The sequence below is a fragment of the Rhododendron vialii genome, chromosome 6a (genome assembly GCF_030253575.1).
Source record: "Rhododendron vialii isolate Sample 1 chromosome 6a, ASM3025357v1".
Classification (NCBI taxonomy): domain Eukaryota; kingdom Viridiplantae; phylum Streptophyta; class Magnoliopsida; order Ericales; family Ericaceae; genus Rhododendron; species Rhododendron vialii.
The window spans coordinates 30,439,692-30,455,144 of NC_080562.1; the positions used below are offsets into that span (position 1 = coordinate 30,439,692).

Genomic DNA, 15,453 nt, shown 5'->3' on the forward strand with positions numbered 1-15,453 from the left:
CAAAAATTGCCTAGGTAAAATAGAGTTATGGGTTATTAGGTAGCTAAATTACCTATTTCTTGGTGTACTTGCTTACACTCTCTGGTGCCCACCAGCGCTGTACAGTTTGAGTTGTTGATTGCCGGCTAGCTCCATTAATGATTTACCTCATGCTTAATGAAATTAAATAGGCATCTTGTACGGGAGATTTATTTAGGTGCACATCCATGTGAATTTAAACACTTAATGTTTCCATCTTAAAGTTGTCTTATTACCCATTATATCCCTAATAATGTATTTATGCATATAGAAGATAAAATCTAAACTGGGAATTCATTCCCATAATTTCGGAATCAACACAGGAAACAAATCCCCTATAATACTGATCTGGCGCCAATCGAAGCCTCACCGTCCTGGAGCTCGGCGTGCTCCTACGCTTGGGTATCAGATTTTGGTGGTTTAGATTTTTCTTTATTCTTTTTTTCTCCTGGGGTTCATGTGCGTTTTTTCTAGCTGTCATATTTGGTTTTTGATCCAGTCTCAGCCACAAAAAGGCTTGTTTCAGTTGTCATCGTGTTGTTCGGCCTTGTGTAGCTCTTCAAAATGCGTCATGTTGCGCTTGCCCATGGGCCTCTCAGTAGTCTTATACGTTTTCGAGCCATCTCAGTAGTTTTATACGTTTAGATTGTGTCACTATCGGCTTCCATCCTCTTAATTGTTGCAACCGCCGTTACCGAGATATCGGTTTAAGGTATTATGTTTTTCGATTTTTGTCATGTTTGTGAATTAATGAAGGTTTCATCTACCTCATTTGAAACCTACACTTCTCAAAACTTGTCATATTTTCTGATTTTTGTCATGTTTTTTATTTGATCATGTTTTGTTCATCTACCTCGATCGAAACCTACACTTTTCGAAACTTACCATGTTTTCCGATTTTGTCATGTTTTTTAAATTGATCTTGTTTTGTTCATCTACCTCGATCAGGTTTCGTCATGTTTTGTGAATTGATCATGTTTTCCGGCTTACACATTCGTTTTTGCCAGAGTCGTGGTTTTTTTTTTTTTTTTTTTAATTTTAGGGGAATGGAAATATGAGAGAGAAGATTAGGAGAGAGAAAAAATTCAAAAGATTAGGTGAGAGAAATGTTTGAAAGAGGAGAGAGAATTGAGATAATTAGAAAAGAAAAAAAAAAGAGTAAGATTTGAAAAATTAGGAGAAAGAAATGGTAGTTTAGGATTTAATTGAATTTGAGGATGAAAAGATAAGTATTTAAACACATTAGGATGAGCACCTAAATAAGTAGGGCAAAAAGGATGGCTAATTAAGTTCTTTTCTTGTTTGTTTTATATATATAAGGTTAATTTGGTGTGTAAATTATTTGTAACAAAATCAGTTTTCACTAGCTATTTATAATCTATCTATTCGATTTTTTTCCCTCGGGCCTGGATGGTTTAGTTTTAAAACAATGATTGTTGACAATTTACATTTTCGTAACTTTTGTCTAGGTTTTTGTTGCAATTTTTAGAATTAATCATTCGTCTTGACGAGAAGAATCATATATGACGACATTTTAGACAAAAAAAAATACCAGCTTTTTGGTATTTTTTGTCTTTATATACTAATTTTTTTTTTTTTTTGCCGTAAATTTTTTTTTTTGAGACTCCTCTCATTGAGACAAATAATTAATCCAGAAAATATAACATGAATCTAACCAAAATTCATAAAAGACCAACAAAAATACTGAAAAGAACAATACCTAAAAGTCAGGGAGAATGGATTATTCAGGATCCGAGGGCTATAATCGCAACTGTTCAAAAGTATTTTAAACGGTCTGGATTTAAAACAAACACTTCCCCCGCTTCCAATTGTCCATGCACTAAAGCTAACAAATTGGAGAAATTTTTCGGTGCTGAGCGGACACCATGCGGTAAATAGAAGAGCTGAAAAAAGAAATCTGTATAGCAAGGGCCCACTATTTATTACAGTACCTCTTGCTCATACTATCTCAAGAAGCAAAAGAATTTAACAAAAACACTTGCTCCAAAAAAAATTATATATAATTTAACAAAACATGAAATTCTTTTCACTGAAGACGATGCTCGTCAAAATGAAACAAAAAATAAATAAATACGACGAAGCAAACGAACGAAATGTAGATAGATAAGCAAAAACAATTAGATAATCATATTTTTTCATAATGTGTGGAGAATTTCGCCGAACAACAAATTTCAAAAGTCCATTTGTAGAAAATTAGAATGTCAAAGTTATTTCTTCACTCATGATAGTAGACCCTAAAAGAATTTGAAATTAATCCTGGAGTGCAGCCCGCACTGCAAGGACAGCAGGGCTATCGATCCAGCCATTTATTTTGACGTCGACGACTCGAATTTAATCCAAACCTCTATTGATCTGAATAATTCATTGTTCAAATTAAAATCCAAGCCATCCCAAAATGGACGATCGAATCAGCTGCCCAACAAATCGCCGCCTTAGAATTTTGTCGACTCCAGTCTAAGCTGGCTGTCTTTGATGACCTCACACAACGAATTGTAAGAGGACCCACCTTTGCTCAAGGCCTTCTCTCCATTGATTTTCAGCTCCTTGGCTCTCACCCTCATTCCTTTCCCCCTCTCAAACTCCATCACACTCCTCACCATCGCCTCTATCTCCTCCCTCCTCACCAACTCCTTCGTCGGCAGCACCTCCGGCCGCACCGCCACCCCAAGCTCCTCCGTCAGGAACGCGGCATTCATTCTTTGCTCGGCGTACAGCGGCCACGCAATCATCGGCACCCCATTGACTAGACTCTCTAGGATTGAGTTCCACCCGCAGTGTGACAAAAAACCCCCCACAGATGGATGGCTCAATATCATCATCTGTGGGGCCCAAAGCGGGATGATTAGCCCCGAATTGCGGGTCCGGTCCGCGAACCCGTCGGGCAAGAAGTCTACGGCACCGCTAACGGCGCCGTTGCCCGAACTAAAAAATGACGCGTCCGCCTGTCCATCGATAGGTGGGCGCACCACCCAAACAAACCTTTGCTGACTCATCTCCAAGCCCCAAGCCAATTCAGTGAGTTGCTCACCCGACAACGTTCCCCCGCTACCGAACGACATGTACAACACCGACTCGCCGGGTTGCTGATCGAGCCACTCCATCAACTCGGTGTTCGTAGCTTCCGGTTCAGCGGCCTTCGTAAGCGGACCGATAGGGTAGACCGGGACATCAATGATCGAACGCAACGCGCTCAACGATCGACGATCCAGATCTTCCCACGTGTTCAATAACATCCCGTGGGCAGACGAGTATTCTACGCCCGCTCGCACGTACTCTTTGTACTGCTGGTCGTTCCGGTCCAACATCGGGTCAACCACGTCTTCTGGTCGGACCGGCTTGCAACCGGGAATCCTGAGCATTTCCGTCTGGTCAACGTACTGACCGACGACCTCCTTGTCCAACACGTGGCAGTAGCAGGTGAGAGCAGCGAACCATGCATTCGATGTGCTGTAAACGTACTTCGCCATGCGGAACTCGTCGGCGACCGGTAGCGACTCGGAGCCGAAGAGGTCGACGATGAGGGAGGTGGGGCGGGGGCGTAAGCTGAGGAGGGCGGAGCGGACGGAGGGTACGGCGGCGCGCATCATGACGCAGAGCTGGGTGACGACGGTGGCGGCGGGGTCAAGGAGGGCGGAGACGTCGACCGGAGGGAGTTGGACGATGCGGAGGAGGTTCGGAGAGGTGGTGGCCGGGGGGTGGAGGAGGTGGGATTCGGCCGGGGAGGTGTGCGTGGTGACGACGAGGATGGTGACGGGGATGTTGTGTTGGGTGATGAGGCGTTTGGCTAGCTCTAGGACGGGGATTTGGTGGCCCATGCCGGGGCTGGAGAGGATGGCGGCATGGGAGGTTGGGGTTTCCATGGGTGGAGAGAGAGAGAGAGAGAGAGAGAGAGAGAGATGAATGTGTGCTTTGAAATACGGTTGAATTTATAGGCAATAGGAATAGAAAAATCATCTTTTCGTCTTTCTTTTTTTGGATAGGTATGGGGTGCATGGTTTTCTTTGTTTGGTTAGAATGGAGTATTTTGTTTTGTTTCGATATATATTACAGTACTATTTTCGATAGTGCCAATACAAAAGATATACTAGGAAAAAATGTTCGGAACAAGTTCATTGAAAAACTAGCCAAATTGAGCAGTAGTACTACGTTTTCATGTCCTATTATTATTACTACTAGAAGAATCAATACTAGTGTGCTTTGAAGAGTCCATATTCTTTTCTTTTCTTTTCTTTCTTTCTTTTTTTTTTATAGAGGATGGTTGTATATGAGATTAAATTCTTTACACCATCGGTGTAAACATTTGTTTCCTCCAAATCAATTATATTGCGCCATGTCGCCATGTTTTATTGCTTGGGACTACTGTTTTACAACGTGGTGCAATGTAATTGATTTGGAGGAAACAAATGTTTACACCGGTGGTGTAAAGAATTTATTCTCGTTGTATATATGTCAGTATTTGTAAGACTACTAGAAGGATCAATCTACTGTTTATAATTTGTAGGAGTTAAACCTTAGGCCATCCACAGTGGTATAATCAAATGTTAATTGTTTTTAAAGTTAACAATGTTTGTGTAAAAGATGACTCACAATGGTATAATCAAACTTAGCAACATCCTTAAAAATAATCAAATTTTAGGTTTTGGATAACCAAAACTAGCAACATTTTTCAATAATCAAAAGCATTTTTAAGCTTTGGATAACCAATTATAGGCTGTGGACCCCTTATTTTGGTTATGGACTAGAAGCGACCATTGTGAACCTCAACATTGGTAAGCTTAACAACCTCTTAAATGAATAATCAAAAACTGATGTGTCAACTTTTGATTATCCATTTTTGATTATACCATTGTGGATGGCCTTAGATCTCATGCTCCAAAAAAGCGCTAGCGCTACACGATTTGGCCAAACCCCAAGATCTAATAGCCTCTTTGAATGGTGAGAAAATATGAGATAAGAAAGCAGAGTTTTTTTTCATCAAATCTCACCATTTTCGATGAGATTGTGTGAGAAAGGGGAACAACAATCAATCAAAACATTTTATTTTTGTACTTTACTCTGAATTTCTCAGCAAATACTCAGGTCCCGTTCCAGAAACCTTCTTAAAAAATAAGCAGCTTATTTCACATTTTCAAACTCAAAAATAATATAAATGAAAAATAATTTTTCAATTTTTTTTGCATCGTATAAAAGATCTCAATGAGATCTTTCAAACAAGATCCATAGTGCATATTTTTAGATTTCAATAAGCCCCTCATTTTTGAGCTTGAAATTACCTTCTTAAACAATAAGGACTTTTTTTGAGTTCTGAAACGAGGCCTCAGTTACTCTTTCTTTTTTGGTAGCATTAGATTGCTATTTTTCTTTGTTTGGTCAAAATTTAATATTTTTCATGTCACATTCGAAAAAGACAAATATTTGCAAAATACTGTATTAGTATTCAAAACGTGTGGTGTTTGGTCAAAATTTAATATTTTTTCATGTCACATTCGTAAAAGACAAATATTTGCAAAATGCTGTATTAGTATTCAAAACGTGTGGTGGTGGGAAGAAGAAAAAGATCCAACTTTGTTTCTTGATCTTCAGGGGCGGAACGACATGTAGGCAAGGGGGGTCCATTGACCCCACTCAGTGCAACATTTCTACAGGGAATACTCCCTCCGTTCCACTTTGTTCCGCCTGTTTTTTTTTTTGGACGTCTTAAAAAATTGTCTATATCTCACAATCTATAATATTTTATCTATTCAATATGGATCTTGTTTGATAGATCTCAATTTATTTTATTAAACAAAAGTGTTTGAAATCATAAAAAACATTATAGATTGTGAGATATAAACAATTTTTTGGGATGTTCCAAAAAGGAAACAGGCGGAACAAAGTGGGATGGAGGGAGTAATATAGTTTTGGGGGTATTTTTGTCAATTTGCCCCATAGAAAGTATGTTTCCCCAAACATATTGCCCCAAGACCTCAACCAAATTACAAATCTTGCCCCATGGAATATTCCATACGTACAATTCACAGGCTCCACTTTGTAAATTGCTTTTCCCACCCCCCCTGACACCACACCCCTCCCGGTCCTACATCTTTTTTCCGTTTTTACCCTCCCTCAGCCCTTTTAATTACCTCTCTCCGCCATTTTAATTTTAATTGGTCCTGGGCTCTGCTAGCCCCTAAAACGGTAACGTTTGGGTTGAAAGAACAAATTAGTAAGAAAGAAAGAAAAAAAAATATGTGTATTAAACCTATTGTGTAAGAAAGAAAGAACAAATTTTTTAAATGTAAGAAATAATAGTTTGATTAGTAACATGGATTGAAAATTGAAATACTTATTTTTTACACCGTTTATATATTAAAACATAGTTAAAAAATATGTGTATTAAAAAATTTACTACGACCATTTAGGATGAAATATTTGGAAATTGAAACACTTATTTTCGTAACTATATTTTTTAATCTATAAAGGACAAAAAAAGAAAAATAAAACAGTCGTATAAACATGATCAATTGAAACACTTTTTTTTTTCATAATTATTTTACAAAGCCTAGAATTAGACTTGAACCTATTATTAAAGAGAAAAAAAATTCAAACTAAAAAGAAAGAAAATGATAAAAAATGAAAAAAAAAAATCAAACCGGAATGGAAAGAAAAGGAAAAAAAAGAAAGAAGGAAAGAAACTGTAAAGAAAGAAAAAAAGAAAAGGAAGAGAGAGAGAGAGAGGCGGGGGTAATTTCGGAAAAAGGGAGGTGGGGCCGGGGGGTGTGTGTGTCAGGGGAGGGGGGAATAGCAGCTCTCCTCCACTTTCCCCCCCCCTCCCTCTCTCTCTGGAAAACATTAAAGAATAGCGTACCGACCCTTAGGAGGAAAGCAAGTTTTCATGCGACTTTGACTCTTTCTCTCTCACTGTGATCTTGGGAAAGAAAAGCAAGTTAACTTAAGCAACAAGAAGAAGGTAAAAGTCAAATCTCCTGTAGTTTCAAAACCCTAAATCTAGACTAATCTAGACCCTTAAGAGGAAAGCAAGTTTTCATGCGTCTTTGACTCTTCCTCTCTCTCTCTGATCTTGGGAAAGAAAAGCAAGTTAACTTAAGCAACAAAAAGAAGGTAAAAGTCAAATCTCCTGTAGTTTCAAAACCCTAAATCTAGACTAATCTAGACCCTTAGAAGGAAAGCAGGTTTTCATGCGTCTTTGACTCTTTCTCTCTCACTGTGATCTTGGAAAAGAAAAGCAAGTTAACTTAAGCAACAAGAAGAAGGTAAAAGTCAAATCTCCTGTAGTTTCAAAACCCTAAATCTAGACTAATCTAGACCCTTAGGAGGAAAGCAAGTTTTCATGCGTCTTTGACTCTTTCTCTCTCACTGTGATCTTGGGAAAGAAAAGCAAGTTAACTTAAGCAACAAGAAGAAGGTAAAAGTCAAATCTCCTGTAGTTTCAAAACCCTAAATCTAGACTAATTTGGGTTAAATTGATTATATTTAGATTGTAATGACTATTTTGTGGGTTTTCAAAACCCTAAATTTTTTGTTGTAAAGAGTGTAAATTGATTATACTCCATGCATATCTCTCACTCTGTTGTACATTATAATGATTGTTTTTGAGGTTGTTCAAAACCCTCTTTTGTGGGTTTTTCTCATTTTGTACGTATCTCTCACTCTATTGTACATTGTATGGTAAAAGTCTAAAAGATACCCCGTGGTCCGAAATCTAAATTAATTTGGGACAGAGTTAATTATTTTGTAGACTGTGGCTGTTTTTGGGAACACTATAGACTGTTTTTTATATAAGACTGATTTATTTATTTTTATCCCTATAGATATGAGATAATAAACAAAAGGATCTCGTAGAATCATCAACTCTTACAAGTAACAATGAGTCTTCGAAACAAAGTCGTAATGAACGGATATGCAGGTGAAATTATAAAAAAATAGATATCTCATTTTAGTGAAATGATACGTAATGGATGGATATCTTTTTTTGGTTATATATTAGAAATAGATATCTCATTTTGGTTATTGTTCTATTATTTTGGTTATCTTCCGGACCTCCGATTCATTGTGTACAAGTGCAAAATTATTAATTATGTGTTGTAGATGTTTGACGGCTTGACCCCAGTGCCCTAAAATTCTGGGTCAGCCACTGTTGATCTTCCTATTGTTAGTGAGGTTTTCTAGATATATAATTTTAGTTTCTCCTTTTCCGACCTTTTTTTTTAACTAAATTAATTATTCTCGAAGACTGTAAGTACTTTTAATGGTTAGTGATTGTGGCAAGTAGTGTCTTAGTTATACTACTGGTGCTTGTCCGTGCCTATGGCATTACGCATACCGATTGGAATTGTCCGTGCCTAAGACACTTGCTAGCTAGTGGCTCAAATACTAAATCGATTCATTAGTGTATAGTATGTGATCCTCTTCTTTGTGACACGAAAGAGAATTACTCGTGCTTACGGCACTCCCCAACTAAACTTTTAAGCTAGCTACAAAGAACTATTAATTTGCGTATAGGGTTTTGAAATTGGAAGATCGGTGGCATTTGTGCAATTACTACGAAGAATGTGGATATTTACATTACATTTGCAAAGTTCCTTTGCACAATTACTACAAAGAATGTGGGCATTTACATTACATTTGCAAAGTTCCTTGTTAACTCTTGGATCAAATGAATCTCAGTCTTTCTTTCAACTTGTGTTTGTGTGGTCCCCACATCCTTGTGTTTTATTAGATAGATATATTCATTTTTTGAGAGATGCTAAAGACACATCACACTAGAAGAAAAATTACATTGGCTGACGAATGAAAATCGTCACAAATTGCATGTTTTTCATCACAAATAATATTGGAGACGAAAAAAAATTTGTCAACTAAAGATTGTCGAGAATTCCTACCTGGTGACGAAATCTATTTTTCGTCACCTATAGTGTTTTTTTGAAGACGAAATATTTCATCACCAAAAAGTGAATAATTGGTGACCAAATTTATTTTCCCACCTATTTTGCTTTTTGACGATGAAATTTTTTGTCATCGATTATTTCTTTTGGTGACGATGGTGACAAAAAAATTCGTCACCCATGGATCACATCGGTGACGAAAATTTTTGTCACCAATATAAGAAATTGGTGACGAAATTTTTTGTTGCAAAAGACGTATGTTTTCATATGAACAAAAAAAAATCTCTCTTTCTTGCTCCTATTGGATTTTGACCTTGAATCCCTTGAGTTTTTTGCACAAGCTTCGACCAGGAACAAGGGCAGGAAAAGGGACTGGACCAGGAACAGAATAGTGAAAAGGTGTCGCAAACCGCTACAAATTCAGGAGTTATTATTTCTAATAATAACACATGTGCTTCTCAAGTACAAGGCATCAAGCTCCTGGTTGAGTTGAACCCAAGTGCAGTCAGAAAAAGCATCACAAGTCAACAGTATGAATTCGACTCTTTGAGTTAGGATATATGGGATTGATGATGAAGTTTCGGGGTACATTTTTGACTCGCAAGAGCAGGAGCAGAACATGATTGATAAAGAATTGCAGAACACCATCATGGCAGGTAATACTCTTGGTATGGTATATGATGATACTGCCGTACTAAGAATGAAAAAGATGACAGAGGAAGAGTCCAAACAATTGCAATTGATGTGGAAAAATAAATTTTACTTTTTCAAAAAGTATCTTTTTGAAAAAGAAAAAGTATCTTTTTGAAAAAGAAGGTAAATTTTAAGATTAAAAATCATGTATTTACGTAAATAATTTTCCTACCAATATGGATCTTATTTGATATATCTCATTTGAAATCTTTTAAACGGTGCAAAAAAAATTTAAAAATTATTTTTCATTTTCGTTATATTTGAGTTTGAAATTACCTTCTTTTTAAAAAAATTTTTTTTTGGAGAAAGTGGAACGGGTAATTCCTTTGCTCCACTGCAGAGGAATTAATAATATCAACTATAATTGCTAAGGTTTGGAGTAACTATGAAGATTATTTCATGGAACAAAAGGGGACTAGGTAGCTCAGTTTAGAAGAGATTTTATTATCAAAACTAAGGGCATCCACACCTCTCTCTCTCTCTACTCCCTCCTTTAAGTTAAAGTAGCAAGCCAAACTTCAAAAATATCCTTTCATCAGCCTCGCTTGTAGCTCTTTACTTTAACCAGATTTCTACAAATGCTACAGTGCCTCGTGCAAAGTCCAGAGCAACTGTTCATTTGCTACTTAGTATTTTAATAGTTTTTATTTCATCGTTCATGCTTATTTTAATGTTCATAGTTATTTTAATATTTTCATTGCACTGTGCACACTAGTTTTAATATTAAAAAATATGGTAGATAGTGAGTAAAGAGTGAGAGTAAAGAGTCTGATGTTGTATAATTGTGAAAAACTGAATAACTAAAGTAGAAAAGTGATTTTTGAGGATTAATTTGGTCCAAAATCAACTGAGGCTGATGCGGATGCTCTAATAGAGGAAAAACAAAGTGATCTAGGGCTCCCCAAGGTTGCAAGTGGACTGGGGGAAGCTGCTGTGCAGCTTCGTGCTGCGCATCCTTTGGAGAGCCTTGCTGGAATCGGTCTAGCGATCGGAGACGTTCACCGCGTAGAGCTCATCGAGTTCTACGTGTACGCCAAAAATCAGCTTGATCAAATATTGTTAAGTGCCTCATCAGAATATATATAACTTGAAAAAAATAAATCCTAATGGATACAAAACATTGGATCAAAACCACTGCTTCGCCTTCAAACCTCGCCTTCAAATATAAGGTTGAAAACCCCAAGCGTAGGGCTAGATCGTCGGTAGCATAATATCCGGAAGTCCGGGATCGTACCCACAGAGAATTCGAATATAGCTTAATTGGATTGTAGGTTTTATATGGTGGATTGTGGCGTTTAAGACGGCCAACTTGGTTTTGCTTTGAAACGATGAAAATTGCCGAGGCAAAAAACTAGGAAAACGCCTAATTAACTTAAAGGAGGCAAGTCTAGGGATCGTCTAACCCTTGACTTGAGCCGTTACCGGTTCTCAATTATAACTCAGGCGGGAGTCACGACCGCGTGCTCACGCCCGGAGGATTTAACTGTAAAAGACTACATTTATCGGAAGATGTGATTAACCGGAATTAAATCAACCTATTTTTGCTAATGTGTCTAACACGTAGGGGGCCACGAGACCTCAATATGTCGCTTGCCAAGACCGCTTGACTAAACTTCATACCAAGGAGTTAACACGCCTCGCTTAGACCAAAAAGGCTAGGTTAATGAAATTCCGAAAACCAAGATTTTAAGCCCGAAAGTTTGAGAACCAAATAACCACCTAAGTCCTCGGGAAAGATTACCCCGAGACTTGGCCTATCAACTACTCACACATAGCTAAAGCATGGAAGAAAGCATAAAAACGAGACATGACTTTTAACCGATAAAAATGAAAACAAATTTGATATTATAAAAGATCTAGTCCGTAGGAACAACTTTAATAAACGAGAAATTAACGAACGAGAATTACTTACTTGAGTTCTTAAGGAAATAACTTGAAAAGCTTAAAAGACCATTAATGGGGGAAAAATAAAAGCTATTAAAGACCTTTCTACAAAAGGGAGAGAGGAGACTCCTATTTATACACAATGGGTTCCTCTCTCCTCAAATATCTAAAAACATACTATAAAAGGCAAGTATTCCATAAATGGAAAGCCCAAAAAGTAGCAAAATATCTGGCCGAAGGCTCTCCGTATCGATACAGAATAAGCAAAGTATCGATACCACATCGTTAAGCTGAAAAGGCCAATCTCCCGTAACAATCCCGTATCGATACAGATTATGGCCGTATCGATACGGGAAGCTCTACTTGGAAAGGTAACAAACGCGTATCGATATGCCTTAAATCCGTATCAATACGGAATGCTTATCTCTGGTTCTTCAAGCCAGCCTCCCAATCTTGACACACGACGACCGTTGGCTTGCCCGATGCTCCTCGCCTTCATTCTTTGGTCACTTTGGCACAAGTTCCACCGAGCGATGATTCTTGAATTAACTTGGGGGTTGACTTTGCACTCAAAATACGCCTTTTAAGGGCGTTTTGCCTGAAACACTGAACAAACTACCTTACGAGCAATATTGACTAAAAACGACAATAATAGCTAAAAGCACTTCTAACTAACGGACTTAAGCACCACGATCAAGCAACTTAGGTGCGTATCACACCCCCCAACTTGAGCGTTGCTAGCCCCTAGCAACAAAATAGAAACTAAATGAAATCAAGAACGCCTGACCATCCTTCCGACAGAGCTACTTAGCACCTACTCAAACTGCAACTAATTGGCAAGAGTTAAAATAACTTAATTATTCCAAAACAACTCGCAGCCAACAATTGAGCGATCATCTAAATATTGAGCAAGTTATAATCAAGTATCCAAAACGAGCGCCAAAAGACAAAAGACGGATACGAAGTTATAACTTAACCAATTCCAACCAATGTAACCATATCCCACAAGAAAGGTGCTCGAATTAGGCACTGGGAACAAAAATACCATGCCTTATAAGTGGAGAGCACCATTAAACAGAACTTACGACTAAACGATTGAAAACTGAATTGCCGAAAGAAAGCATGCCACAGACTAAATATACTAACTATCAGGTAATAAATCGAAATGGAATCAAGGCATATTAAAGATCTACTAAGGGCTTCATAGCATATATTGACCTTGGTTTTAAATCAAAGAACGGTTAGCAAAATAGGATGGCGGCCATATACTAGCTTGGTTCAACTACCTTTGGCCGCCTCCAACTCCAACTACCAAGTCATAGGCCACATGCCGGCCTCAACAAAAACTTACTAAACTATTAAGTCAGAGTTAAACTAAACCAAACTAAACCGAAATAAAAGATAAGAGGTGGGCTGTCAACCACCAAGCACCCCGACCAAGTTGAGGGATTTCCAACTACTCCACCGACCCTACTCGTCATCCACAAACACTGGCTCATCCCCAGCAAAATCATCGCTGTCCTCATCAGGCTCCTCGGGCGGTGGTACATATTGCTCACTGGCTTGCCCCACTCCTTGGCTCAGAACCCAGTCTAACTTATGATCAATCTTCCGCTGCCTCCTTGCATTGGCTCGGGTCTCCTTTTTCAGTTTCTTCAGGCATCCCATAGTGGCCACCCCTTGGCAAAACAACAATTTGTTCCAAGCAGCCGACTTTGCACCCTTTGGTGGCAAAGTAGTCAAGTACTCCCCACGTGGGGCAACAGCAGCAGTAGGTCGGGACTGAGAGATACTCCGGGTGAGTATGGAACTGTTAATATCCCCCGGATTGAGCTTTTCATGCTCCGGAAACTTGGAAGCGGGAACCTTCTGAGCCAAACACATAACGGTCACCAAACATGGAAAAGGCAACCTAGAGTTGGTTGGGGCCTTGGCTTTGAAGTCAATCATCTCCTGAAATATAACCTTTGCCCAGTCACACACTGTAACGCCCCGAATTTTGGGTACGTTAAATAAAACATTTTATTGAAATAAAAGCTGAGTCTGGCTCTTTATTACAACAAAAACTTAAAAGAAGTACTTTTATTACAAACGGGGGGGAACTAAGGTTCCTAACTACTGCTCCGCTTATTCTTCCATCCGGGCTAGCTCTTCGGCTCCAAATGCCTCCAAGGTGTAAAGTTCACCCTGTTCATCGATGAGGTCTGACATATTATACCGGCGTCGCCACCAATATAATAAGTCAGGGTCACCAAAAAGGCAACACCGTGAGCTTAAACGCTCAATAGAATAAACCAAACCCTCTAACCCTTAACTTATAATAATACAACATCTAGTCAAAGATTTCCACATAGCATGCTCATCTAACAACAACACATTCGTATACGATAAACCATCAACGTTGGTGTCCAAGATTTGTGAGTTTCTCCTACGTGACTCCTCGTAGACCGTGTCAACATTTTCCACATTTCATAAACATATCACCTTTTCAAAAACTCAATTTTTTAACACACCCAACCTCGGTTCCGCCGTTCCGGACTCCCGAGTATCCTCACAATGGTTCCGCCGTCCCGGGCTCCCATTGGCACACATTGCATTGGCTCCGTAACGCGGATAACCAAGCACACACCCAACCTCGGTTCCGCCGTTCCGGACTCCCGAGTATCCTCACAATGGTTCCGCCGTCCCGGTCTCCCATTGGCACACAAAACACACACCACACAAAGGGCTACAACGTCCGGCCACTTTGTGGTTTCCAAAACATTTCACACTTTTCAAAACACGCCCTTTTCATAAACCACAACCTAAGTGTCATGTTTCTACTTCCTTGATTTCCGTGTCTCGTTTCTCATGCATAGACTCCGCGGTGGGACTTTTCACATACGATATCATTCCTTGTATTATTTAATCTAACAAGATCATACATTTCAAACTACGTGACATGCTTGAATCACTTAATAACAAGTCATCATGCATTTCATACACTTCCAACAAAAGATAACCTTATCTACATAAGCTTAGTGATCAAAGTTACTTTCAAATGAACTTATTTTAGAGTTATGATACAAAACTACTTTATACTTAGGAATAGAGATAAGGAATTCCTACACTATATTTGGGGTGGACGATAAGAATATTCTACCTTGCTTCTTGGCGGTAGTAGTCGGCTAAGAAGATTCGATCGTCGGTTTTGGATTTTGGCGGCGTAACGACGTCGGTTTGCTTCGAAAGGAAGAGAGTTGTACTTTCTCTTCCTAGAAACAACTTCCTAATTTAACTAAGTTACTTTAAAAGATCTAACGGTGGTTTTGGGAGGTGATTTGGTGGTTTCTCTCAAGAACACTCAATAACACAAGAAAAGAAGAACTTTGGAAGCAAGAACTCTTGAAATTTCTAGAGAGAAGTTGGAGCAATGGTTTGAGGTGTGAGTTTAAGCTTGGAATGAGCTTCTATTTATAGGCAAAGGCTCTCCCTCTCTCCCTCTTGGCCGGCCCCTCTCTCTCTCTCTCTCTATGTCACACTTTATTTCACGTGTCAAGGTTTGATTGAAAGGTTGGAAGCTAAATTAGTAGGCTTGCATGGCTATGTTAGTCCTTGGATGGGATTCTTGGAAGATATGTTGCAATGGAGGAGACATGGGTACAAGATTCTTGGTTTAAACAAATGAAATTGGTACAAAGGAGGACAATGGAGGAAGATATGGAAGATATACATCTTCAATTTTTGAAAAGATGAAGAATCACCAAGTACAAGTCACATCTTTCTTCTTCTTCCTTCTTTCTTCCTCTTCTCTCTCTCTCTCTCTCTCCCTCTCTCTCGGCCTCTCTCCTCTCTCTCCCTCACGGCTCTCTCTCTCTCCTCTCTCCTCTTCCATGTCCTAGCTATATATATATGTATAAGCATGTACAAACATGTAAGAATATAAATAAACAATAGGTACTTTTGGTACTAA

At 38.7% G+C, this 15,453-nt stretch overlaps 1 protein-coding gene across 1 annotated transcript; it reads right to left on the bottom strand.

The window, feature by feature from the left end:
- Positions 1-2,156: 2,156 nt before the first annotated feature.
- LOC131329329 (anthocyanidin 3-O-glucosyltransferase 5-like) lies at positions 2,157-3,990 on the bottom strand. Its single transcript, XM_058362419.1, has one exon. It carries the CDS (start codon positions 3,897-3,899, stop codon positions 2,472-2,474), a length of 1,428 nt encoding a protein of 475 aa, XP_058218402.1. The 5' UTR covers positions 3,900-3,990; the 3' UTR covers positions 2,157-2,471.
- Positions 3,991-15,453: the final 11,463 nt, after the last annotated feature.

What these genes read in the sequence shown, in the direction of transcription:
- LOC131329329 (XM_058362419.1), bottom strand. Translation starts at nt 3,899, where the DNA reads ATGGAAACCCCAACCTCCCATGCCGCCATCCTCTCCAGCCCCGGCATG.